This window comes from Lipophrys pholis (genome assembly GCF_963383615.2).
Source record: "Lipophrys pholis genome assembly, chromosome: 12".
Taxonomy (NCBI): Eukaryota; Metazoa; Chordata; class Actinopteri; order Blenniiformes; family Blenniidae; genus Lipophrys; species Lipophrys pholis.
In genome coordinates, this window is record NC_137641.1 from 30,950,154 (window position 1) to 30,977,906 (window position 27,753).

The 27,753-nt window shown below is 44.3% G+C and overlaps 1 protein-coding gene across 1 annotated transcript; it reads right to left on the reverse strand.

The window, feature by feature from the left end:
* Positions 1-1,671: 1,671 nt before the first annotated feature.
* ermp1 (endoplasmic reticulum metallopeptidase 1) lies at positions 1,672-27,753 on the reverse strand. The gene is made up of 16 exons (XM_080476852.1): positions 27,389-27,753; positions 22,838-23,142; positions 19,758-19,885; positions 18,345-18,450; positions 16,783-16,929; positions 14,808-14,900; positions 10,928-11,140; positions 9,801-10,021; positions 7,526-7,700; positions 7,263-7,453; positions 6,542-6,694; positions 6,363-6,447; positions 4,569-4,686; positions 4,193-4,308; positions 2,816-2,979; positions 1,672-2,226 (listed from the first exon to the last, which is right to left on the reverse strand). Exons 1-16 carry the CDS (start codon positions 27,661-27,663, stop codon positions 2,050-2,052), a joined length of 2,667 nt encoding a protein of 888 aa, XP_080332978.1. The 5' UTR covers positions 27,664-27,753; the 3' UTR covers positions 1,672-2,049.

The window sequence follows — 27,753 nt, forward strand, 5'->3', positions numbered from 1 at the left end:
CAGTTCCATCGAAGCTCCGGCAAAACTTATCAAACTGAAAATCTGGATTTGTTTCGTCGAGCCTAAATAACTGCTTTATTTCCTGTTAATAACTTCTGATTTCACTGTAAGTCGCACGAACAAATGTGCAGTTTTATAGAAATTACTTTGTCAATAATCTGCAATCATTTTCTCAAATAATCAACTTTGTTTTTGTTTTCAGACTCAGGTTTCGGATGAAAGTTGCTCTCAAAGTTGTGATACATTTTTATAATAAATTCGGAATAATTGAGTGTTAATCTTTTAATTAACGACGGGTAAAGATGTAAGATCTGCTGAGACTGAAGCTCAGAGGTTGAAATGATTCATTCAGTGAAATCAGAAGAGATTCGTTTCATTGATTCTGCTTGAACCTGTTCGAAAAGACGTGTGTGTGTGTGTGTGTGTGTGTGTGTGTGTGTGTGTGTGTGTGTGTGTGTGTGTGAGAGAGCAACCTGTTTAAAGTGTGCTTAACAAGGACCTGTAAATGTCTGTCATCACTTCCACATCAACAGTCTCTCCTGCAGCACCAGATTAGTCCACAACTTCAGATTTGTGCCTGCCAGTCAAAACCGAGGGCAAAGACCTAGGCATGAATATAATTAGCGAAACATTGTTCGACACTCTGGTAGTATCCATTGATAAAACATAGCATTACAGGATCTCATGGGGACCCTGCAAGTCTAAAGCGAGGGTGTAAAATGTCCATTTACAGATCAATCTGTTGCAGTTAGAGAGGGAAAATCCATTTGTTTTGTTTACCCTAAATCAAGACTGGCAGGCTCATTCCGCTGCTTTTTATTCTGCATAATGTGCAGCTTTCGAAACACTTAGCAGCACTGTAGTCTGCTCAGTCGTTACAAACATCATAAACTTGGATAGGATCTACCGGACAAGTGAGTCTAAACTTTAAAAAAAAAAGAATCCATGTTCTGACATGTTCTGATCCGTTGCAGCCAGAGAAAAAATTCCATACATGTTAATCCAGCAGCTGGATTTTTACTCTCCTGCTTTAATAAACGGTCTCTAACACTGAGGTTTTGTTTGCCCTCCATTAGGACTGGCAGGCTCATTCTTTTGCCTTTCACTCTGCAAAACCTACAACATTCCTAACATGAAGTAGCTTTGTAGTCATGCTCAGTCCTAACAGGACTTGGACAAGACCTGGTGAGCCTGCAAGTGTAAACTGAGGGAAAAGTGAGGCCAGTGGTGGGGAGAAGTCTCGACAGTGGAATCGGAATAAAACTACTTAAATCAAATTCAACTGAATTATTGAATTTAATAAATATTTTCCCCTCAGTTTGGACTCACAGGGTGTCCTCTCTGTCAGGTGTCCTGCTGTTTTTTCATTCCAATAAAGGAGAAAGGCTGTTAAGACTTTAAGACCGACGCTGGAAAAGCCTGCAAGTCCAGAAACAGGGCGGATGAAACACCATTTTAGATAACTCCCTACTGATGCAGGAGAGCAAAATGTAATGGAGATTCACATGTCCTCACACACACACACACACACACACACACACACACACACACACACACACACACACACACACACACACACACACACACACACACACACACACACACACACACACACACACACACACACACACACACACACACACACACACACACACACGATCAGCTGGACCGACTTTCCTTCAGGATGTTAACAAATCGGTGTTAGACTTTCAGGAGGGGGAGGGGTCCGATGGCTTCTGAGGGGCATGCGGTGCTCATCATTCAGGAAGTGTGTGAGGAAGAGGAGGACGAGGAAGAGGAGAGTTTGAGTAAAGCAAAGGCACAAAAGATCCAGTAGAAAACAACAGAACTCCCACGATTTCTGTTGCTCGCCGCTCTGCTCGCCTCCCGACACAGTGATGAGGGTCTCTCAAGTGTGTGTGTGTGTGTGTGTGTGTGTGTGTGTGTGTGTGTGTGTGTGTGTGTGTGTGTCAGAGAGAAGGCAGCAGGTCCGGGCCTCAGCATTGTTCCTGGGCGGGCAGAGGGGGCGGGGCCTGGCAGTGTCCCTCCTCAGTACCGGTACATGTGGTAGGTGCTGACCCAGGACGAGGGGAAGGCCCAGGGGGGGAACCTGCGGAGGATTTCCTCCAGCTGAGCAGTCCTCCGGTTCTCCCCAGAGAAGTAGTGGGCGGAGATGGCGACGGAGATGATGCCCTCGGGCCCGGCCGGGTCCGGGTCCGCTGGAGGCTGCGGGGACAAAACGGAGCCCATGAAGGACGACCAACAGGTGGCGCTCACCTGGCAGTGAAAACGCTAAACCGTCGTTGTGTTTTGCTCGCCGTTTACACCACAACGGAGCCGCTAATAATGCATGTTTTTAAAAATATGCTCCGGCTCTGTATCCATGGAAACGAGGGGATCACAGCTTTTTGGAAAAGTTTTCCCCCGTTTCCACGGAGAGAGAGCGTTTTCAAAGAGTTGCACTCTGAGTGGCTCTGAGGCCCCGCCCACACCAGCCAAAACAATCTTTTCTCTAAATTGTTCTTATTTTTCTCAAATGTAGTACCTAGGTCAGGCCTATAGGTGGCGCTGTAACGCCGCAATAGAAAGACACCACAAACCTAGAAATGGACAAATCCACCATGTGTCCCTATTAAAACATCAGCAGCTCCTGCAGCGCCACCTGGAGCAGGTAGTCCGCCATGCAGGTGTTGTTAATGACATCACAGAGGGAGGCGGGGTTATAGGTGGAGAGGCGGGGCCATGACATCATCGTTTTCAGGTAATGACGTTTTCAAAACACAACGGAAGTGTTTCTGCAAGTAAAACCCCGTACCCGGATCTCGAACCAGAAGTTCCACGACGGGGCGTCGAGTCCGTGGGAGTAGAAGACGAAGTATTCCCCGCTGAGGTCAAACCCCGGCGTCCCATCGCCCAACGACCACGAGGAGAGGGCGGAGCCTCGGTGAGGCATCAGGTACAGAGACATGTGGCTGGGGCCTGCAGGGGAGAACAGAGAGAGAGAGAGAGAGAGAGAGAGAGAGAGAGAGAGAGAGAGAGGAAGAGAGGGAGGGAGGGAGGGAGGGAGAGAGAAAGAGGGGAAGAGAGAGAAGGAGAGAGAGAGAGAGGAGGAGAGGGAGGGAAAGAGGGAGAGAGAGTGAGAGTGAGAGAGTGAGAGAGACAGAGGAAGAGAGGGGGGAGAGAGGAAGAGAGGGAGGGAGGGAGGGAGAGAGGGAGAGAGAGAGAGAGACAGAGGAAGAGAGAAAGAGAGAGGAAGAGAGAGAAGGAGAGAGAGAGAGAGAGAGAGAGGAAGAGAGAGAGGAAGAGAGAGAGAGAGGAAGAGAGAGAAGGAGAGAGAGCAATAGAGAAAGCGATAGAGAGGGAGAGAGGGAGAGAGGAAGAGAGGAAGAGAGGGAGGGAGGGAGGGAGGGAGAGAGAAAGAGGGGAAGAGAGAGAAGGAGAGAGAGAGAGAGGAGGAGAGGGAGGGAAAGAGGGAGAGAGAGTGAGAGTGAGAGAGTGAGAGAGACAGAGGAAGAGAGGGGGGAGAGAGGAAGAGAGGGAGGGAGGGAGGGAGAGAGAGAGACAGAGGAAGAGAGGGAGGGAGAGAGAAAGAGAGAGGAAGAGAGAGAAGGAGAGAGAGAGAGAGAGAGAGAGAGAGAGAGCAATAGAGAGAGAGGAAGCAACAGAGAAAGCGATAGAGAGGGAGAGCGAGAGAGAGACGGAGAGAGGAAGAGAGAGAGGAAGAGAGAGAGAGAGGAAGAGAGAGAAGGAGAGAGAGCAATAGAGAAAGCGATAGAGAGGGAGAGAGGGAGAGAGGAAGAGAGAGAGAGAGAGAGAGAGAGAGAGCAATAGAGAGAGAGGAAGCAACAGAGAAAGTGATAGAGAGGGAGAGCGAGAGAGAGACGGAGAGAGGAAGAGAGAGAGGAAGAGAGAGAGAGAGGAAGAGAGAGAAGGAGAGAGAGCAATAGAGAAAGCGATAGAGAGGGAGAGAGAGAGAGAGGGAGAGAGAGGGAGAGAGAGATAGGGAGAGAAAGAGGGAGAGAGTGAGGAAGAGAAGGAGGGAGAGAAGGCAAGTGAATTCCAGTAAAGAGTGCAGCAGTCAGAGTTACGTGATGCTCCTGAACGCATCGTCGTTTCAGCCGCAGGTTCAGATCCAGTAAAAGTAGCAGTGGCTTCTAGTCTGAATATTACGGTAGTGAAACAGGCGGCTGACCTTTGACACTGAAGGTCATTCTGACCGTCCCCCAGGCCGTCTCCTCTCGGGACCGCAGGCTGAACTCCAGCGGCGAGCTGGGATTAACTTCTGCAGCAGGAAGGTACCAGTTCTTCCTGAAGAAACATCATCGGGATTCAAACCCTCACACCCAGAGGAGAACATGCAACCTCCCAGGAAGCCCCGGAACACCACCCAGACAGGAAACACTTTCATATATGAGTCAATTAAAAAAGGAGACAAAGAGACAGTGGGGAGCTTAAAACAACCAATCAGAAAATATGTTGCTGCGAAACTAAAACCCACGACGAGCAGCTGATGTTCTGTCGCTCAATAAAAGATTCTATAACTGAGGTTCTGCTGCTGCTTCACTCACTTGCTGAGGAACTTGACGGGCAGGAACCAGGGGAACCCGCAGAACGGGCGGTCGTCCCGGCAGCGCGTCCGGACGCTGTCGTTGATCTCTGGGATGTGTGGCGTGATGTGCTGGATGGCTGCGTTGATCCGAAACACAAAGGAATGATCGTCAGATTATTACGAGAGGAATTAAAAACAAAACAAACACATTTATATAGAAAATGTAAAGAGAGAGTGGTTTAGTGGTTTGATACTGATGGAGGAGGAGTTAACAGGAGTTAACAGAGCAGCAGGGGGCACTGCAGAACGCTGCCCCGAGGAGGCGGGGCTTAGTAACAATCTCACCAATCATTGATCAGCACCAGAGTGACTGACATGAAATTAAACCAATCAGATCATTTGATGTCAGATTATTAAAGCTCCAGAGCCGCTGAGCTGAAAATCCAAGAGCTTAAAAAAAAAAGCACAATTTATTTTGCACTTTTTTTAAGTTTCTTTCAAAACCTTTTAAAATACTTTAAAAGATGGATTATTGTGTTGTTTGAAAATATACCTGATATTCCTTTAGTAACTAACCGTCATTTCCAGTAAACCAGCAAAAAAAAAACATTCATTTTCTGAAAGAGACTAATGAAGCTTCTGCTTCTATATTTTTACCAGTATGTTATTAAAAGAAACTTAATACGTACAACGTTCACGAGCTGCTTAAAAGAACTATAATGGTTCACCACTAGGGGGCTCTCTATTTACTAGCTGTTTAAAAGAACTATAATGGTTCACCACTAGGGGGCTCTCTATTTACTAGCTGTTTAAAAGAACTATAATGGTTCACCACTAGGGGGCTAATCTAAAAAAGACTAGATTGTGTTTATACATATATACGTTAATCAAACATGTGAAGTATGTTTGTGTGTATGTATAAGTATGTGTGGGTATTCTTAAACAGATTCTATATTTTGTATAACTATATTTTCATAAGCTCTAATTTAAATAATTCTTTATCATCAAAAGGTGTATATAATTTGAAGTGTATGTATATATGGATATCAGTTACATATGTGGATTGCAAATGTTTGAAATGTCACATGCCTGACATGAATTAATAAGAATAAATAAATGAATAAATAAAAAATAAAAAATATATATATATATGATTATTTCATGACTCTTCCATATCTGACTGAAAATAAAATAAAAATTAAATCAAACTATTTTCTTATTGCAAAATAAAACAAAACAAATAAAAATCATAAAAATAATCAGAAGACATAAAGAGATCCAGTATTCCCTTGGTTAGAAGTATTGAAGTTTCTTGACTATGTTTATGTGCGAAGTACACATTAAAGATATAAATCTATTTTAATTCAAAATGAATGAAAATGTTCAAATTGTCACAAAATGTAAAAGAAAACTGAAGTTCTGTGAAAGAAAAATATGAACATATGAGACATAAAATCTCGACTCGCAGTAAATAATAATGTAATAAAGCCTATGATGTAATACCATAACAACTATTCCATCCACTAGAGCAAACTGCAAAAAATACCTCAGTCATATTTATGTATTATTACGTTATTGGCTGTCATTATTACATTTAGATTTTTTTACACTCCTTAAAGTAGTAATGATATTGGCTCAAATATCCTGTTACACTATTTACATTACAGTACTTTATTCCATTTAAAATGGCCAATATCATTAGATTACTGGCAGATTATTGGTTTATTAGTATATCTATAGTGAATCTCCTCATGTTGCTCATTTCCTGAAGGTAAAATCTGGATTTAATTCGTATGTCAGCGGTGTTTTGAACCTGTGAAGTCGAAGCTGTTGATCCAGAGCCCCGAGTCGTGGCTCTCCACCGCCCCCTGCAGGTTGTGGAAGGTACGTGTGGTGTGCTGCAGGACGAACGACGAAGACGTGAAAATCAGCGACTCCATCAACATGGAAGCATTTCTATACACGTTTTAAAGCGTGTGTGTGTGAGTGGACCTGAATGAAGACCCTCTTGGGCCGCGGACTCTCCGGACGGCCCGAATAAGGGAAGAAGAACCCGCAGGACACCAGCAGGAACATGAGCAGGAAGACGGAGCCGAGGCCGGCCAGGATCCACCGGGTGCTCCGAGCCAGGTAGATGAAGTGCAGCTGAGACGGATTCATTCCACACAAAATCTCATTCTCTTTTCTTGTGCAAACAACAACAAAACTTCATCTGGCTTCATACTTTGTTTGTGATTCTGAGCATCTATATTAGACAAAGTACATTTTATTTGTTCCTGTTGTACAAATATTCAAACATACTTTGACGGCTGCCTAGGATAGGAATATTTGCGCGTTGCCTCTTAAAGAGGCAGGCACAAATAATAAAATAAAATAGTGTCTTGAAAAGCGCTATACAAAACAAAATATCTTACTATTTTCTAGATCGTCTCATCTACATTCTGGTGCCTAACAGAAGCTTATTTTTACTTTTTTATCCGTTGCACTTAGTTATAAAAGGGTGTTTAAAAAAAAGATCAGTTTTACCTTGGATTTATTCCTCTTTTAAAAAAGATTTATTAACCATTTTTATATGAAAACAATTTCAAATTTACTCAAAACTAAATACACTCCATCACAAATCAGTATTTCCATAATGGCTTCTAAATCAAAGCTCTCTGGCGCCCTCCAGAGGAGGCCCACGGCACACATGGACACCTGATGCAGTACTCACGAAAAAGGAGGAGAGGAAGATGGTTGCCAGGGTAACCAGGGAGGCCATCACCACCTCGGGGGGGATCTCGGTGCCGCTGCGGCCCATGATGGGCGTGAAGATCTCAAACACCACCCAGATGAGGAACATGAAGTGGACGTACGGCAGCGCCAGGCCCAGCAGGTAGAGGACGCTGTACTTCACCGACGCTCCTGTAACAGAAGAGACGATCAGACCGGAGCCGATGTGCAGCCTGAACCAGAAGAACCTTGGTTTGGGCGGACCTCGGTGTCTGAACTCGGTGGCGAGCAGCAGCCTGGCGGCCAGCGGGAAGGAGACCATCAGCATGGGGACGTAGGCGGAGCACAGGCCCCGCTGGGTGAGCCACACCAGGCTGCAGCACCACAGCAGCAGGCTGACGTCCAGGAACAGGTCTCCCAGCTCCACCAGGCGCCGGCCCTGCCACGCGGGGAAACACAGCACACATCAGGGCGGGGCCAGAAGAAGAAGAAGCAGCAGTAACCAGCCTGGGCGCAGCTCCGGAGCTTTATCACACTTTAGTGTTGTTTTACACTCATTTTAACCTTTTTATCACAATTCTGTACGATTTCTGCTCATTTTCTCTCTTCATCACGTTTTTGTACTATTGAGTCATTTTTTATAATTTTTGTATGAATTTTACATCTTTTTATAAAGTTTACAGAAATCTTACATCTTTTTATAAAGTTTACAGAAATCTTACATCTTTTTATGCCTTTTTTAGTAATTTTCTGTTTTTTAAATCTATTTTTAATTTTGTTATTTTGCCTTTTTATCACATTTTTATAAAAATTTCTAGTCATTTTTTTTCTCTATCGATTTCTTTTTGCCCATTTTTAGTTTATTTTCTGTCTTATTATGTTTTTATGTTTCTTTAAATCTCTTTGTTTAATGGATTTCTTGTCCTTTAATGACTCTTCATGGTTTTTTTGGGCAATTTTTTGTCATTTAGTTTCATGATATGTTGTATGACTATACATTTTTCATGTTTTGCATGTTTTTAAATCACGTTTTTGTGCCATTTTTTAAAGTAATTCTTTTCTTTATTTCCATCATGTTTTTGTGTTGCTTTAGGTATATTGTCTTTATCAGGTTTTTGTATGAATTCCTAGTAATTCTGCATCATTTTATCATGTTTTTGCCTTTTTGGTCTTTTTAATCAGGATTTTGTGTCCATTTTTTATTTTATTTAATTTTTTACATTTTTGTATGATTTTATATCATTGTATAAACTCTTGTGTCACTTTACAGTAAGTGCATCTTTTTCTCATGTTTTTGTGTAACCTCTTAATCATTTAGTGTATTCATCAGGTTTTTGTGTGACTTTACAGTAATTTTGCATTTTTTCATCTTGTCTTTCTAAGTTTTATTCATCTTGTATCTTCATCTTGTTCTTCAGTCACTTTCAAATACTTTTGTTCCTTTTCACGTCTTTTATTTATAATAATTGTTTGTGTGTCTTTTCAGCCATAATAAGTGATACTACAGTTTTATATACATGTGAATTTAACTCAAAACATCTTTAAAAAATGGAATACTTACATATTATTATTATTATTATTATTATTATTATTATTACTTACACACATATTATGTGTGTTATTCTTTTAGTTTGCTGAAGAATTGTTTTTCAGGGCCACAGTTGAATTTGTCCAAGGCAAGGCAAGGCAAGGCAAGGCAAGGCAAGGCAAGGCAAGGCAAGGCAAGGCCAGGCAAAGATGAACTGAGATCATTTGACTGGCGTTTCGACTCCAGCGAGGCGGGTAAGGATTGACGGGCCGTAAACAAGGAGGAAGATTAAACTTGTGCTGCTCTGATAATCTGGTAAAGCAGTTTGTTAGATAAACATTTGGGCTTTTTAGGTTCCAGCTTATGAAGACTGGAACCGAAAACAAATGAAGACTTGAAGAAAACAGGACGGCTCATCTGTTCAGCAAAGTTTCTGAAAACTTCCCGAGCTGCTTGAACAGAAACTTTCTTTAAAATGACTCATTTAGAGACGGTTCCTTTTTGTGAACAAAGAGTTCCTGCAGTGGAAATGCGGCCGTTCTAACAATGTAAACCGAGGTGACGGGAGGTTTTCCTCTTCCTACAACAGGAAGTTCCTCTTCATTGTGACACAATTCCTTCTTTAAATGGTCGGGGTGGCCTCGGGGGGTTGGACGTGATGCTGGGGACACTGTGGCCGAGACGAGATGAAGGACGGATGAAGCCGGCGGGTCTCCGGTCCTGAAGCACGCTGCTTGTGTGTTTAGTTTTTTTTAATCAAAGAGAATATTCATCCTAACCACGGAGGAGCGTTGGAGCCCTTTGGACAGATTCAGTTCTAGTAAGGTTGTGATGTAATCTGGGACAAAGGTCGCTCTGCCAGCTCTCTGGAGAGCAGCCAGCCTCGCTGCAGCTCGTGATTTAGGAAGCAGATCAACAAACTGAAACCTCATTTCAAAGAATGTAAAACTGCTTTGACTGGTTTTGCCGCCTCCCGTCTGTTTAATCCTGCTTGGCCGCCTGGTCACTCACCCCATAGTACAGGTTTTTGGCCAGCGTGTGGACGAGCACCATCTTGCCGGCGGCCGCCGCTCCGTACAGGCAGACGGCGGCGTAGAAGTGGTTGTACCAGAACATGGAGCGGCCCAGCAGCGTGACGAGCAGCGCCACGATCAGCACCGACAGCAGCGTGACGAACCAGCTCAGCACCGCCACGCCCGTCGCACACGCCAGCTGACGCACGTAGCGCCCCCCTGAGGCACAAACGATGAGGCAGATCGGCCGTCAGAGGCGCCAATATGGCCGACAAAACACCAAGAAGAGGGTTAACATTTCAAAAATACATAGAGGGAAGACCTGGGAGAAAGTTTTAGACAAATGCTCATGGTTCCACCTCCATCCATATTCTGCTGGACTTTTATTTTGACAGTCACCATAATAACATTCCAACTTGATGGTCTGTCTTCTAGAATGTCCGTGTCCTCCTGTTGTTCATGATGTTTAATTCTAAAGAAGAAACAAACCGCAGCTCTACAGACTGACGTCATTGTTTTCAGTGTTTCTACCGTTGTTTTCAAAATGATGCATTTTCAGCACAAAACTTGCAAAAATGTAAAAACAATGCAGTTTGAATGTGAGTGTGTAAAAACACCCAAAATGCAGAGCCATGAAGTTTTTTTTGTTTGTTTTTTTTTGACATTTCACTATTTTGCACCAGAAAGTTTCATTAAAATTGGCTTCATGTTGAAATTGGAGTAATTTTTTATTCGTAATTGTGAAAAATCTATAGACATCTTCATCACATATACTCCGTGCCATAACAAAGGCAAACCTGAAGACCCAAACTCATTTTGTAGTGTGGTCCAGACAGCCTAAAACAATGTCCACATGTGGACGCCAGGTTCTAGGAGGTCAAAGTTTAAATTTAAAAGTTACAACGACATCATTTTACCGGTCCAACCCACTTAAGTTTAAATTCAGCTGAACTAAAATGTGTTTGACACCATCTGGTAAAAGTCATCAAGGTTTATCTAAAAGTCTGAAAGATTTAGGTGATATCAGTTCTGGCCACAAGGGGGCAGCCGTGAGTCAGCGCCGCCCCCTTGTGGCAGCACCTGGAGCTGCGACACACCTGAAAGCTTGAGGACAGAGAAACGTACCTCCGTTGCCCGGCAGCGAAGCCTTCCGGGCCAGGTAGAGGAACGTGGCCGTGGCCACCATGTAGTTGAGGATGGTGCCGACGCGGGCCGGGTAGGCCACCACCACGACCCCCAGCAGGTCGAAGAACACCATGTTGCCATGGCGATACTCGGAGGAGTCGGCCAGCTTCTCAGACATGACCAGGTACTTCAGCACCGCCAGAATGTTGTCGCCTGGAAACGGGAAGCGAGAGAAGAAGAGTAGAAACACAGGAAGTCATGAGAGGAAGCGGTGTAGTGGTTAGCACTGCCACCGCACAGCCGGAGGATCTCCAGCTCGAGCTCCACCTTCAGTCAAATACTCCGGTTTCCCTCCACAAATACTCATCTGTGTGTCTCTTATATTTTTTATATCAATAGTTTGTTCTTTAATAAAGATTTAACAAAATTGTGTGATTTTGACAGGAAACGTCAGTTTTTCAATTTGAAAATCATCTCTGTCCACAGAGCAAACCTGAAAACGCCATGCCAGACCACTAGATGGTGCTGTTTTTTTTTTTTAATACAACCACTCACACATGCATAGAGAGAACAGTAGGATGCAGTCTGTAGTGTCTGGTGTTTCCACATTCTACATCTACGCTGTGAAATTAAAAAGAAAAATCTAGTCTCTAATCTCATCTATTAAATCTGTTATTGTTCATCTTTTCCAGCATTTTTGCAGAGAAAGTATTTCCTGTGACCTTTTAGACTGCAGCGCCGCACACGTCGTTAACGCAGAGCTGTGACTGTGAAAGCGATGATTTCACTCTCACATGATGACAACCACGTTATGAAGCCGACGCCGCTCAGCGATGACTCAGCAAATCTGTTTCCTCCACAAACCTCCTGCATGTGAACTAATTAAATATCAGGTAGGAACCAGTCTGTGTGCTCGGCCCCATAAACTCTCCAATTCATTACATTTTCAAATAAAGTAAAACCTAATGTTTGGTTTGATTCTTGTAGATAAAAACTTGAAGTAATGAAACTAGTATTTTGCCGGTAGACGCGATACTAATCTGCATTTTACGTTTAAAACTTTTCAAAACTTTAAACTTATGTTTTAATATTTTACAACTGAGAGGATATTTATGACATCAGTGTGCCATTTCCTAAAAAGAAAAAAATCCTCCTCTGGGGGGCGCCAGAGAGTTTAGGTTGGGAAAAAAAACCTGGAACGATCCGACGGTCAAAGAGTCGCCGTTTCACAGAATTAAATGTTATTCAGAATTTTCTTTGAAGTCAGAAACTAATTATTGAAAATATATTTTTTTAATTGTCTTACAACGTAAATCATTGTGAATATAACTTCACTTCTTATGTGTTTCATTGGTTGATGCTCGTTTGGAGTGAAAATTTAACGTTTTCTTTGCGTTTCTTGGTCTGTTTCCATGACAACAGAGCTCAGAGCCACTGAAAACGCAACTTTTTGAAAACGCGTCTACTCCGATCTCCATGGAAACGGGAGGAAACAACGCTGCCGCGGTGCATCGTGGGAACCGAGCTTAAAGATTTTCAGTTTCAAAGACAGCTGGTAGAAATAAGATCTTATAATTCAACCTAAAATGACCAAATGGATCCGACGAGGAGATTTTAGAATGTTTACAGCTTCACTTCTACACAAGAGGATTGTTTAACCTGGTGACCAACACGATTCCCGTCAGGACGAGAGGAGATCAGGTGACCACGTCGTCACTCGCTCTTCACTTCCCTCTGATCCGACTGACGCAACGCCGCAGTGTCACCATGGTCAAAGTACTGAGGTCTGTAAAGTACTGAGGTGTCTGAAGTACTGAGGTGTATTGAGGTGTGTAAAGTACTGAGGTGTGTAAAGTATTGAGGTCTGTAAAGTACTGAGGTCTGTAAAGTACTGAGGTGTATTGAGGTGTGTAAAGTATTGAGGTGAGTAAAGTATTGAGGTGTACTGAGGTGTGTAAAGTACTGAGGTGTGTAAAGTACTGAGGTGTGTGAAGTACTGAGGTGTGTAAAGTACTGAGGTGTATTGAGGTGTGTAAAGTATTGAGGTGAGTAAAGTACTGCGGTGTGTAAAGTATTGAGGTGTGTAAAGTACTGAGGTGTGTAAAGTACTGAGGTGTGTAAAGTACTGAGGTGTATTGAGGTGTGTAAAGTATTGAGGTGAGTAAAGTACTGCGGTGTGTAAAGTATTGAGGTGAGTAAAGTACTGCGGTGTGTAAAGTATTGAGGTGTGTAAAGTATTGAGGTGAGTAAAGTACTGCGGTGTGTAAAGTATTGAGGTGTGTAAAGTATTGAGGTGAGTAAAGTACTGCGGCGTGTAAAGTATTGAGGTGAGTAAAGTATTGAGGTGAGTAAAGTACTGCGGTGTGTAAAGTATTGAGGTGAGTAAAGTACTGCGGCGTGTAAAGTATTGAGGTGTGTAAAGTATTGAGGTGAGTAAAGTACTGCGGTGTGTAAAGTATTGAGGTGTGTAAAGTATTGAGGTGAGTAAAGTACTGCGGCGTGTAAAGTATTGAGGTGAGTAAAGTATTGAGGTGAGTAAAGTACTGCGGTGTGTAAAGTATTGAGGTGAGTAAAGTACTGCGGCGTGTAAAGTATTGAGGTGTGTAAAGTATTGAGGTGAGTACAGCGCGAGGCCTCCGGTAAATACACAGCAAACCCTCTGCACATCCTCAATGGAATGTGAATTAGTAATCAGATTACATGTGGGATTGGTATGGAATGTAACTGCAGCCGAGTCTCCTTCATCAGTGTTGCTGCCACCAAGTCCACACACACACACACACACACACACACACACACACACACACACACACACACACACACACACACACACACACACACACACACACACACACACACACACACACACACACACACACACACACACACACACACACACACACACACAGAGCTCTATTGTGTTTGCGCCGTGGCTCCACAGTGTAAACAAGCCAGAGTACAAGCTCTACTTGTTCAGTCGGAACTTCAACTAAAACAAATTTGGTTTCGACTGAAGAGATTTTCTCTTGTTTTCTTGCCAGAACGATTCCAGTAGTTTGATCTCAGATGATTGAGAGAAAAACTCCACCGCCTGTGGCATCGTCACGTTAAACTGCAGGTATTAGTTACTATTCAGTAGAGTACTATTAAAGAACCATGTGAGAACGTGCTGTATTGCTTTGATCGAGACGTTCCGGCCAGGAAACACCATTTTGATTGTTCGTCTCAAGAGCGACACACATATATATATATATATATATATATATATATATATATATAACATTGATTTAAAATGTTTTTTAAAGGATATATATATATAAACAGCCCAATTTCATCTTGAGTGGTAAAATAGTGCCATAATAACCTTTAAATAACATTTTAAATGAATGTTTGCTTGGTTTGTCTGGATTACAGGCGGGTTTCTGACCCTCCTGCATTAAGATGTTATTAAAGTGAACTTCGTCCAAATCTCACCAAGAAGATGTGACTTAAAGAAACTTTCAGCTGCTTGTGCATCTTCTACGTCACAACCTCCACCTCACAAGCGCTGCTCGGCCTCCGTCGCCTCGTACTAAAAATACCTCTGAAATCCCACTTCCACTCTCCAATAATTCATGTCTTTCCTGGTGACGCAGGCGAAGTGACGGGAGACGTCCGGGAGCTTCTGGGCGGGCGGACAGGGAAAGATGCCAACTGCCTCCAGCTTTTAGTGCTGACTCAGCAGATTCTCTGCGAAGCGCCGCAAAATAATTCAGCAGCAGGAATCGAGGTACGTCTTACCTCTGTGATGTAACGAGATCAGGGCTCTGCTGGCCGGCGGGAAAACACACCCCTCAGTGTGTGTGTGTGTGTGTGTGTGTGTGTGTGTGTGTGTGTGTACCGGCTCTCTGGATGGAGTCGGTCAGGATCCTGTTGGCCGTGTCGTACTTGGTGTGGTAGATGAAACCGTTTTCGATGAAGGCCAGGTCGATGCCTGCGGAAACAAAACCAAACAAACTAAACTAAAACTTCATCTTCTTCAGTTTTACATTAAAACTTCTTCCTCCACTCGTTTCTAAGTTTTTGTCTTAAAACCAAACAATAGAAACTCATGACTCCTGATTTAGAAGCTTGAAGAATGAATGAAACAAAAAAAAGAGAAGAATGTGTTTGTCTACTAGATTAATTCAATCTGACAGATTATCACTAATTCTGCCTTTTTTTCTTTTTCCACCAAATCTAGTTTAAGTGAAGTAACCAGGAGTTGAGAGTCAACAGCACAACAACAACAACAACAGCACAACAACAACACAACAACAACAACAGCACAACAACAACACAACACAACAACAGCACAACACAACAGCACAACACAACAACAGCACAACAACAACAACACAACACAACAACAGCACAACAACAACACAACACAACAACAGCACAACACAACAACAACAGCACAACACAACAACACAAAACAACAACACAACCACAACAGCACAACAGAACAGCACAACAACAACAACAGCACAACAAGCCACAACACAACAACAACAACAGCACAACACAACAACAAGCCACAACACAGCAACAACAGCATAACACAACTACAACAACAGTACAACACAACAACAACAGCACAACAACAACAACACAACAACAACAAGCCACAACACAGCAACAACAGCATAACACAACAACAACAAGCCACAACACAACAACAGCACAACACAACAACAACAACACAACAACAACAACAGTACAACACAACAACAACAACACAACAACAACAACAGTACAACACAACAACAACAAGCCACAACACAACAACGAGAAGCCACAACCACAACATAACAACAAAGAGCCACAATGTAATTTGGGGGCAGAGGGACTATATTTTGATGAGGAAGTGTTTCAGGAGACGTTCAGTAACACGCTGCTTCATGATGATTGTGATTAATGTTGATGTGTTTTCAGAAATCACTATTGTTGGTCTCTGTGTTGGAATTGTCACAACGTTGTGTTTGTGCTCTGCCATCCATCGTTCCGTCAAGAAATATCGTCCCCCAGAAACAAAGCCTGTTCTCCAACCGCTGCGCACTTTGTTGTGGTGTTGTTGTTGTGGTGTTGTTGTGGTGTTGTGCTGTTGGCCCTCCTGGGCCACCGTAGCTGCTTGCAGGCTCCTGGATCAGATCTAAACTAGACCTGAATCTCTGCTGTTTTATCTGCATCAGGAAGTCGGCAGGTTTTTTTGAGGTTTGTTTTCCAAACTGATCAAAGATTATCGATGCAGGGAAGAGATTATTTTTCTAACTCTTGTGGAGAGCAGCGCACTCCGAGTGATCCCCAGCTCTCCTGAACAATCCTCACGTCTTTACCAGGAAAAGCACATTTCAATTCAATTTAACTTTATTCATACACATACCAAACACAACACAGTCATTTACTGAAAAACCCTCAATTCCACATGAGCGAGCTGTGGAAAGGAAAAACTCCTGTTGTTATAAGAAGAAACCTGCAGAACCAGACCCAGAGGAGGAACCTGCAGAACCAGACCCAGAGGAGGAAGTCTCTTATCACAGTCACTGAAATCCTTATGCTTCTTCATGTTTCCACTCACAGTCTCTACCTGAGATGAATGAATGAATAATGTCCTTCACGCCACCTGTCTGTGGTCAGAACCTTATGGCTGATCGTTGTACCTCACCTGCTCGCCTGCTCTCTAATATATGACTGGAACATCATAAACAAACTGCATTGTAAAGTTCAAATAACAACATAATAAATCATCATCGGCTCCAAATGCATTATGGGTCAAACCATTTCTTTTTTTAACTCTAACTTTCTCCTTGTGGCGGTGTGGTGTGTGCTCTCACCTGGGATGTTTCCGTAGTCTCTATATATGCGGAAGTCGGTGTCGGAGGGGATGATGCCGCTCTGGAAGACCTCCTGGCCCACCACGGAGGCGAACGGGTGTTTGGCTGCGTGAACGTAGGCCTGGACCAGCCACGGGTTCTCTGGACCTTCAACACAGAGCAAGAAAGATAAAATACCCAACATCTGTCCAACATTCCTCAGTTTTCCAAGGTGGAGTTGTTTTTCTGTGAAGATATGGGGTTGTTATGGCCGAGTGGTTTCAAAGCTTTTTTTAACGTTTTCCACTCATTTCGGGCTCTTTGTGCTGCCATAGTTCATCACTGCACTGTTTAACCTGTTTCAGGAGCACGACATAGAACACTGGACATTGTTCTGAATTAAAGCTGCTTTATTGTTTTTTTAAAGCCATTTTTAGATGTTTGAGCCACTTCAGCCATTGTAGTGGATTCTAGTTTATCATTTTGACCATTTTACTTTTCCTTGTATTAAAAGTGGTCGATATAAAAGTGATATTTGATTTTGAAAGGATGAAGGGGCAGGTGTACTCAACCCAGTATAAAGAAGGAAAATACTGCGCAAAATGAAAAAAAGACATGGTAGATGTAATATTTTTGTAAGAGACTCGTTTACCAGAATCCGGACATACCGGCCGTAGTAACCGGCCTTTAGCCAGGTTTACTCAGAGTCCTCTAAAACACAGAAGAGGGCGGCAGCACTGATCTCCACCAGGGATCATTTGAAAATATAAGGGAAACTCCGGTCAATGAAGGAAGATTCAATATGGTTGTGGTTGACTACAAGGATCAGAAAGCAGTTTTAAATGTGTCTGCAGCTCCAGGAGCAACGTGGGCTTCGAGAGACACATTTTTCATCTGGTGATTAGAAACAGGGCCGTCTGTGGAGGAGATTTTAATTTGAGCTTGAATCCTTGGTTGGACGCGTCACGACTGACTCGGACTCAGGATAACGTAGGAGACAAAACAGTGAAAAGGAAGATGAGAGAGATTTGTGATGTGGAGAGAATCAGGCTGAAGTTACTCTTCCTCCAACACGTGACTAATGGATGAGAACGTATGAGTCATATTCAGTTAGAGAAAAATAGAAATAGCATTAGAGTGTCAACTAGAAAATTCTGGATTGAAAATGTGTTTCTGTGTATGTTTACAGAAGATCCAGTAACTGTAGGGGGTTGTTAAGAAATCAATGTATAGTTTGTGTTTAACATTACTTTAATTCAAAATAAGCAGACATTAATTCAATCAAATAAATTATGGGTGTCAGTGCTTTTCTCATGACCTTATATCTCACTAAAAGTGTGTGAACAACATTAAAATTCATAATATTCTTCTTTGCTTTTTCACTCGGTTGAAGAGTTTCTCATCTTCTTTCCAGAGAACTCTAAAGTCTAAAGTCTAATTTAATTACCTAAGTGCATGAAACAGATCATGTTTAACGTGTAAATATTTCTCTACAGGTACTGTTACTTTCACTGCAAAAGATTTCAACAGAATAAAAAGACGTTGCATCGAGCCGGTTTATGGATGATGAGGAGGAGCAGCACCTGTCTGGAAAACCACCTCCTTCCCTCCGACGCCTGCAGCCTCCAGGTTGATGAAGGCTCGGACCTGCTTGGCCCACGGATGCTGCGTGATGAACCCATGGCTGCCCTTCAAAGAAGAACCAGACGCAAATTACAAAGTGAGAGTGACTCGGATTAAATTAAATAAAAAGAAAAGAAGAAAAGTGGCGTTTGTCACTGCTGTGCAGGAGGAACCGGTTCAGAGGTTTGATTTAACTGTGCTTCATTTCAAACTTTCTCAAAATCAAATACCAAAATCAGAAGCTCAAACAGTGAATAAGTAACAGCAGAGAAATAGAAACAGGTTGTTTGTCCGAAAAGCAGTGGGAAGAAGTACAACTTATTAAATCCCGCCCCTTCGCCATAAAGTTTGTTTTTTCCAATTTATTTGATGAGCTTCCATTTATTTCACCAAACAAACGATGTTCTGTGATGAAGGTTCTGTTTTCGTCTACGTGCATTTATTTATTGGTTTGTATCTTAACAACTTTTCGCAAAAACTATTGACCCGAATTCCATGAAACCCTCAGGGATGATTTCTCCTCATCAAGGACCGATCATTAGATTCTGGGACGTTCGCGGCTAAACTTTTCTGAATAAATCACCTAAAAACTGTCCCACACAAAGAGGATGGGAGAGGCACCTCATGGAGGAAATCAAAGGAGATCAGCCTCCGTTGCCATGGAGACGCTCCCTGCTCAGTGTTTCACAGTGATGTAGCTACCTGACATGCTAGTTAGCATTGATATGAGCTAACGGCTATCATGCTAACTTGGTTCCACCAACAAATGTGGCGTTGGTGAAATGTTTGCGCTCTACCGAGTGTAGCTCTAGTTTAATAATTAACCCTTCCTACTGTCTTTAGAGCGCGACGGTCAAACAAAAGGTCTGAGGACCAGAACCGCTTCAGGAGAAGCTCCGGTCCAGTGACGTGGTTGTGAGAATCAACTTATTTGACTTTGAGGAACAAACAGCAAAGAAAATTTAAAACCACAGCTTTCTTAAGTGTGGCGACGCAACACAAGACGCCGCCATGAGCGCTAGCAAACTAGCATTAGCCTCATAGCCACGCTGTCAGGGGAAGTTTGTAAAAATACCCAGAATGCAACAGTTAGAGAAGAGTTCTGGATAGTCACTGGATTTTACACCAGAAGGTTTCATTAAAATTGCCTTTATTTTGGGATTGTGGTCATTTTCAGGAGCAATTGTTTAGTTTTTGGACATTTCCATCACATATACTCTCCGTCACAGCAAATAAAAATCATAAATATATAAATCATATCAGTGGACTGTATGGGAACTAAACAACCCTGATTTTTCAGATCTGTTGAAGTATTTCTTTCAATTTCCTCGTTGCCTCGCCTCAAATGATTCGGTGCACCATTTGTCCTCTACCTGCAGCACATTCTCCTCGGCCCCGTTGAAGAGGAAGACGACGCCGTGGTGAAGAGGCGTGGACTGGTTGGCCAGAGAGTGGAGGACTTCCAGCATCACTGCACAGCTCACCGCGTCATCACTGGCACCTGCCACAGGAAGACAGGCGTGAGAGTGTGTGTGTGTGTGTGTGTTGGAAGTGGCAAGACAGAGCTTCAGGTTATCGTCCACATCTGCAACAGGAATCTGTCTCAGGCTCCGTTTACACCACAACGTTTCACAAGACAACACCTGATCATTTAATTAAAAAAAAGCAAAGTGTTGCGTTCCCACTGACAACAGTGTAGTTAGTCTGCCGGGCCACATGGGGTCGCTGTCACTTGTTTTTGTAATGAAACTACACAGACGTGTGTGCAGAGAACAAAACACAATAAAGGAACACGGCAGAGTGAAGGGTGGAAACATGTGAAGAATGCCACAAGCTGGTTTAAAAAAAAAAAAAAAAGACTATCCACCACTTGTTTGATGGCGGGAGGACAAAGGAGAGAAAAGAAGGGAGCATGTGATGCAGGAAGATTAGTGGTTGGTGGCGAGGGAACGAACGTCGGAGGGAGGAACGGAGACGTCATGTGCTCCGGCTTTCTGGACTGAAGGTGTTGGTGGGGAGGGGGAGGGGGAGGGGGAGGGGGAGGATCCACTGTCTGGGTCACTGATCCTGATCCTCCAGTTCACAAAGCGAGACTGGTTGGTAGAATAAATGTTTTCTATTGCAGCCGCGGTTCTGTGACAAGTGACAGTCGTTGGTATTCGTTTTTACTTCGCCGTTACTTTTTTTTTTCAAAACTTCTGTTGAACTGAGGCGTTTGGGAGTCAGTTTCCATGACAACGGTGCTCAGAGTCACTGAAAACTCAACTTTTTGAAAACACTCCGGCTCCATCTTGGTGACTCCTACTGCACATGCTCACCCCGGCTGTAGTAAAGAGTTCTTCTGCACATGTGCAAGTAGATCAACAACAACAACAACAACAACAATGGCGGCTTCCAGAGTGTCGTGACTCGTCCTTCCTCCTGCTGCTGCTTTTCATCCAGAACTTTGAATCTTTGTTTTATATGGATTAATTGTTTTGGGGTTTTTTGTCTTTTGCAATGAATAAAATTGAAATAAACTAACAACTAACTCCCAGTCCATGTTCTCCTGGGAATTGGTACTTTTATTTTGACAGTCACCGTAATAACAATCCAACTTGGTCTGTCCACTAGAACGTCTGTGTTCTCCCAGAGTTCATGTTGAGACCTCGTTGTTCTCTGTTGTGTGTGTGTGTGTGTGTGTGTGTGTGTGTGTGTGTGTGTGTGTGTGTGTGTGTGTGTGTGTGTGTGTGTGTGTGTTTAGTACTAAAACAAACAACAGCACCAACTAGTAGACCGAGATGCTAACTACACTATTTTCAGTGTTTCTACCGTTTCCATGTAAACTGACATCATTTTCAAAACTTTCAGTGTAAAGGTGAAACTTTTTGGAAATGAAACAGAAACAGACACAGCAGATTCTGAATGCAGCTCCTATGATCCAATATTCAAATGAGGAAAATCAAGGAGGAGCTAGAAACTTAGAATACTGAAGGTTTCTGGACCGACCAGACCAGGAGGAGGAGGAGAACAGGAGGAGGAGGTGAACAGGAGGAGGAGGAGGAGAACAGGAGGAGGAGGAGGTGAACAGGAGGAGGAGGAGGTGAACAGGAGGAGGAGGAGGAGAACAGGAGGAGGAGGAGAACAGGAGGAAGAGGAGGAGGAGGAGAACAGGAGGAGGAGGAGGTGAACAGGAGGAGGAGGAGGTGAACAGGAGGAGGAGGTGGACAGGAGGAGGAGGAGAACAGGAGGAGGAGGAGAACAGGAGGAGGAGGAGGAGGAGAACAGGAGGAGGAGGTGAACAGGAGGAGGAGGTGGACAGGAGGAGGAGGAGAACAGGAGGAGGAGGTGGAGAACAGGAGGAGGAGGTGGACAGGAGGAGGAGGAGAACAGGAGGAGGAGGAGGAGGAGAACAGGAGGAGGAGGTGAACAGGAGGTGAACAGGAGAAGTTTAAAACATGTAACTCCTCCAGTAGTTTGATATCATAATACTCTTGTTTGTTCACTCGGAGGTCATGAGGTCATGAGGTCATGAGGTCATGAGGTCCACGCTGTGAGAACTTTAGGGGCGACTCCTTTTGAATTCATGACAGACGTCCACATTGTGCTTTTAACAAGAAGTTCCTCTGAGAACTCCTCAGTTCTGCACTCTGACGGCAGGATTCCCTGATCATGAGCAGCTCACTGCACCGAGGAGACGTCGCTCCTTTGTTTGCTCTCAATCTGAACTTCTCTCCAGCCTGTCGAGGACAAACATTCCCCCACAGCGTCGCCGGTAAAAGGAAATTGATCCAGGAGGCGTGGACCAGGAAGAGACACACACATTTTCATGTCCACTGCCTCCTGCCAAGTGTTTGATTTTGTGGAATTTCAAACATTCTGTTCATGCGGTGGAATAAAGGGAGCGTAAGGAATGGTCTGGACATTGTTCTGTACCTCCTCGTTAGAAATAAGCAGAGAAAACCGACTGGAGGAGCAGAAACCTGAGCGGGCACAGAAAACTAGCTTCACCTCGGGCGCCGTTTTCATAAAGTTGCGTTGTCGTGGAAACGGATCCTCAACAAAAGTTTGAATCGTTTTACTTGAAAACGTTGTCATGTTAGCGGAGCCTCCTGCGTCTCCTTACACCCCGTCGTACATCCTCTGTAAGTCAATATGGCAGAGTCTCAAATATTAAAATAATGCGATGTGGTATAAATCAGGGGCAAGAGAAAGAGCACTGTTATTTAGAAGGACAAATCTCAAATTAACATCAACTACTTAAGTGTTGGTTTATTCATCGTAATTCCTAAAACTGAACAACGTTCTATCATGTTTACTTAATATCCTGGAGCCCTAAGGAAGCGTACATGTTGCCATGGCGACAGTAACCACTATAGCTGTGTAGGTTGGCTTCGTCCAGGCGATCAGTTTGGATTAAATAAACTAATATCTTCACCCAAAGGCAGAGGAAAGAGGAGGGAACATCCTCTACCTGGGCTGTTGGCCACCGTGTCGAAGTGGCAGTTGGCGAGCATGAGGTGCTGCGTTCCCCCCTTGGGCTCCAGCCGCACGGCGATGTTGGTGATGCGGTCGTAGTAGCTGGTGAAGCCTCCCAGGAAGTCGATGGAGAACGTCCCGGTGGGACGCTGCACGTCCACCGTCATCTGGTGGGGGCCCGCCGCCGTCTCCGTCCGGATGCTCTGGATCTGCTCCAGCAGGTATCCCACCGTCAGCACCTCGTTCTCATGGCTGCCCACCGTCCGGGGGCCCACGCTGGTGATCTGCTCCAGGTGGCGTCTGCAGCGCCAACAAACAAAACAACAAGTCGTTCAGCTGAGAATGGAGCGAGAGTGAGCCATAACATTATGACCACCTGCTAAATAGCGTGAAGATTCCAATCCTAGACACTCTACTGCCGCCCTTCAGGGACCCGGAGGTATTTCACATCAGGGTGTTCTGGCTCCTCACTGTCAGCTACCTTGAATAAAGATGCTGACATCTTGATTTTTGGGTCCCAAATTGTAAAAGAAGCAAACTTTGCAATAGAGATGGTCCTTAAGGAGCCTCCTGACCTCGAGCTGCACTTTGTGGTTCTCCGGTTCCAGAGTGGGGAACAGGAAGAACCTGCATGATAGGAGCAGCCGCTCCTTCCTCTCAGACCTTTGCACTGACAGATAAGATAAACATCTTGCAGTTCACCTGATGCAAGTGGAAAAAAATAGTTTTTTCACTCTCACAGTATATTGACACCTTTTTCAATACGCAGTTTTTCTTTGTTGTCGAGTATACGTGAGGAAAATGTCGATATTTTCACAAAACAATAAAAAAAAGACGACTTCTGAAAATTATTACAATTTCAACAAAATGCCATTTTTTATGATAATTTCTGTGCAATTTACAGTGAAATCTTAAAAAAAAAAAACTTCTATAGCTGCTGGGTGTTTTCACCAACCCGCCCTGACGGCATGGCTAAGGGCCCAAGTCTTTTTGTTTATTGTCAGAGCGTTGCATACATTTATGTCACCGTCAGTTTTTGCCTCAAAGGAATGTCAGTAGAACAGACATTAAAGCAATACTTTAAAACCAACTTAACAACAATACTCTTCTCTGTTTTCATGCAGAGGAGCTGAAATGGCCCGAAAGAAGAACAAAAAACAGATTCTGTTACTTCATGTCTCCCAGATGTTGCTGCTGTTCAACAAATACTGTGTTCAGCGTTTCACTGCCCGCCGAGCTGCCGGCGGAACAACGTCACTCATCACACCTGGTGGGGGAAACATGTACTGCAGTCCATCTGTTACAGGCACGGATTAAAAACTGGACGAATTCTTAATTATTTTCGTAGATTCCAGTGGGTTTCACCTCCTGGGGGAGCCAGAGAGCTTCAATGGGGGTCTGGGGGGTCTGGGGGGTCTCGGGGGAGAGAAACACCCCGTCTCCACCAGTCTTGAAGGGAAAACGCATTGTTCTTGTATTTTCTGAATTATTTTATTGTGGCTGACTGTCAAAATAAAACGACCAAGTTCCAGGAGAATCTGGACGGGGAGTCATGACACTGTTCTTATCGTCTCTAGAAAAGTTGTTTTCAGCTCCGAGCACCAACGTGGTGTTTGTTTCTATATCATGTCGCAAATTATATACGGGAACTATTACTTTATAAACAGATCTTTCAAATTAAAAGCATCTTCCTTGTAAACGAAACACAAAGCATCTTATTGCCGGTGGATCCAAAGAGCAGGGGACAATGAAAGTGTCGGACGCACTTCCTGTCAGACGATGAAGGTTCTTCCTCCTGAAGTCTTTTAATGTGAAATACATCACATCCCAATGCAGTACTGTTAAGGATCCATGAAGTAGGTCCAGACCTACACAAGTATGTTTCATATGTAAACATCTCTGGATTATTTTTCACTCCACGCTGTTAAAAGCCGGAACTCGATTCCTCCTTCTCCGGACCGAGCGACGCTCCAGCTGTTCCTCCAGCTGTTCCTCCAGCTGTTCCTCCAGCCTCCGACGGGCCGTTTCAGGATTATAATTCAAATCTGGATTTCCGGCGGATGGAAGGCCTGAAAGCGACGATTGTGACCAAAGAAGCTGAGCGCTGATCAGTTGTGCTGCAGCGAGCAGCCAAACGATGGCAAATCCCAGAATCCAGGTCTTCCTGGAGCTCCACCGCCGGCGCCTCCTCTCAGGACTGTAGAGGGGCTGACCGGCTGCTCTAATCTCAACGTGGTGCAGGATTTATGGCCTTTTTCCTTTTGTCAACAGAAACGCTGGTGGTATTCAGAATGAATCCAGCAGCCTGGATTTGCTTTGGGAGGATTGACCAGCTCATCACTATTATTCTCATCCATCACACGAGGATTTCTTTATTTACTCCGATTCATTATTCATCCAAATTCAAATATAATGTCGTCACTTAGAAATCAACAGTTACCATGTTATTGTTGATTAATTTAAACTTTTGTTGTGCTTTGTATATAGTTTTATGGATTATTGAATATCCATCTATCTTATCATATTATTCTAAATTAATGTCATTGATTACTTATATATTTATATGTGAGTGTTTTATAGACGCATATAAAGAGGTGTATTTCCACCGTTTGACTGTAATATTTGAGTATCATTTGGTCGCCCGGCGGTGCCACGCTAAGCAAGTCCTTGCTTTCCTCTGCGACAAAAACAAGTTCCATGGCGCCTCTGCATCGCCCACAAGCAGACAGTGGATAAGTGAGCGTGTGTTTCTGATGCCCTGCGATGGCCCTATGATGGCCCTATGGCCCTGCGATGGCCCTATGGCCCTGCGTTGGCCCTGCGACGGCCCTGCGACGGCCCTGCGACGGCCCTGCGACGGCCCTGCGATGGCCCTGCGATGGCCCTATGGCCCTGCGATGGCCCTATGGCCCTGCGATGGCCCTATGGCCCTGCGATGGCCCTGGCCCTGCGATGGCCCTATGGCCCTGCGATGGCCCTGCGACGGCCCTGCGATGGCCCTGGCCCTCCACAGTCCCGCCTGCATTGTCTCCTGGTATGGAAGGATGAGCTCCAGTAGGATGAAGTGGTGAAGATGTGTTTATCCTCCGGCTGCTCCCTTCGGGGCTCCAGCCTCCTCATCACTTTATCTCCTTCCAGAAAACGTCCTTTCCATCAGAGTAACTAGTATGAGTGCAGTGATAAGAGCCATCAGCTCCTGACATGAAGACTTTCTATTGGATATTTGGATGAATAAGTTAAATTTTAACTCTTTAACTGTCATTACAACGTGATTAGTTTGAACAATTAATGAATTTCGTTCAGGAACCCCGATTCAAACCTGGGATAATGTTCATGTACCTTTGGGACAAAGTCATTTCCATCTCCTTCGTTTTTTTTCTTTATAAAAGGATCAAAGATTATATAACTTTCTTCACTTAGTATAAATGTATGTAGCGATTTATTGTTTATTACTTATGTATCACTATTAATATTTATATGCTATTTGGATTTTTTTTAAGTATATTTTTGTCAGAAGCAGGGTAACACATTACTATTGATTAAAGTAGTGACGTTTGTTCATTTTCTTTTAATAAAAAAAGATTTTGGGCCAGATTAAATAACATTTCAGCAGTAACAAAATTACAAAAACATAAAAGGAATAGTATATAAATGTACTCACATATGTACAATTGACACTACAGAATCTACTTTATTACTTTAAAAGATGTCTTGCCTAAAGTGAATCTACAATTTGAATATATTCTCAAACTTTTTGAATAAAACTAATTTATCATTCAAATACTTCCTTGGATATTGTGACTACACAGAGAAAGTAAATCTGCTTTAATAGGAACTAATCATTTGAACTTTCACTTGAAATGAGACTACTTCACTCAGGGTGAAACGTGTACTAATACACAAACTACTCTGAGTAAAATCATGAGTTTCGCTCTTGTTGGTTGGTTGTTTTGACTGCAGGGGTGTAGAACCACCCTGCCCCTGAAGAGTGCAGGTGGAGGTAGATGTGCAGGTGGAGGTAGATGTGGAGGTGGCGGTAGATGTGCAGGTGGTGCAGGTGGAGGTAATGTGCAGTAGGAGGTGGTGCAGGTACAGGTGGAGGTGGCGGTAGGTGTGCAGGTGGTGCAGGTGGAGGTAATGTGCAGTTGGAGGTGGTGCATGTGAAGGTGCAGGTGGAGGTGCAGGTGGAGGTACAGGTGGAGGTACAGGTGGAGATAGGTGTGCAGATGGTGCAGGTGGAGGTAATGTGCAGTAGGAGGTGGTGCAGGTGGAGGTGGCGGTAGGTGTGCAGGTGGTGCAGGTGGAGGTAATGTGCAGTTGGAGGTGGTGCATGTGAAGGTGCAGGTGGAGGTGCAGGTGGAGGTACAGGTGGAGGTAGGTGGTGCAGGTACAGGTGGAGGTGGGCCCGGAAGAGACACCCGGCAGTGGTTTCTAGGCAGGTCCGGTTGCCAAACTGGAGGAAAGGTTACAGCCGGAGCTGCTCCGCCGCCGGGACTCTTCCGGGACGTTTCCCCGGGCTGCCTGCCGGGATGGAGGCTGGACTCACCTGGCTCTGGCCGCGTTGAAGTCCCCGGTCGGCGTCCCGATGACGAGCTGCTGCAGCGACAGATGAACGAGTCCCCAGAGCAGCAGCAGGAACAGGGACACCAGCGAGGCTGCCAGCGCCTCCCGCAGCACCAGCGGGCTCACGTCGGGCTTCCTCTTCGGGTCGCCGCTGTAGCCGTTGTTCCCGCACTGCTCCGGGGCTCCGGCCAGCTCCGGGGCTCCGTACTGCTGCGTCCCGTGAGGCTTTATTCTCCGGACGGTGGTGTCGCTCTCCATTTTCCGAGGCGGAGGAACATCAACAGCGGCTGAAACAGAAAGAACAGCGGCGGAGATCCTCCCTGCCTCGATCAGCAGCTTCGCTTTTTC

Excerpts from the sequence above, each read along its gene's own strand:
- ermp1 (XM_080476852.1), bottom strand. The coding sequence starts at position 27,663 with ATGGAGAGCGACACCACCGTCCGGAGAATAAAGCCTCACGGGACGCAG. Across the intron at positions 10,022-10,927 it reads TTCGCTGCCGGGCAACGGAG|GGGGGCGCTACGTGCGTCAG; the intron begins GTACGTTTCTCT and ends TTTGTGCCTCAG. Across the intron at positions 4,309-4,568 it reads CCCGTCAAGTTCCTCAGCAA|GAAGAACTGGTACCTTCCTG; the intron begins GTGAGTGAAGCA and ends ATGTTTCTTCAG.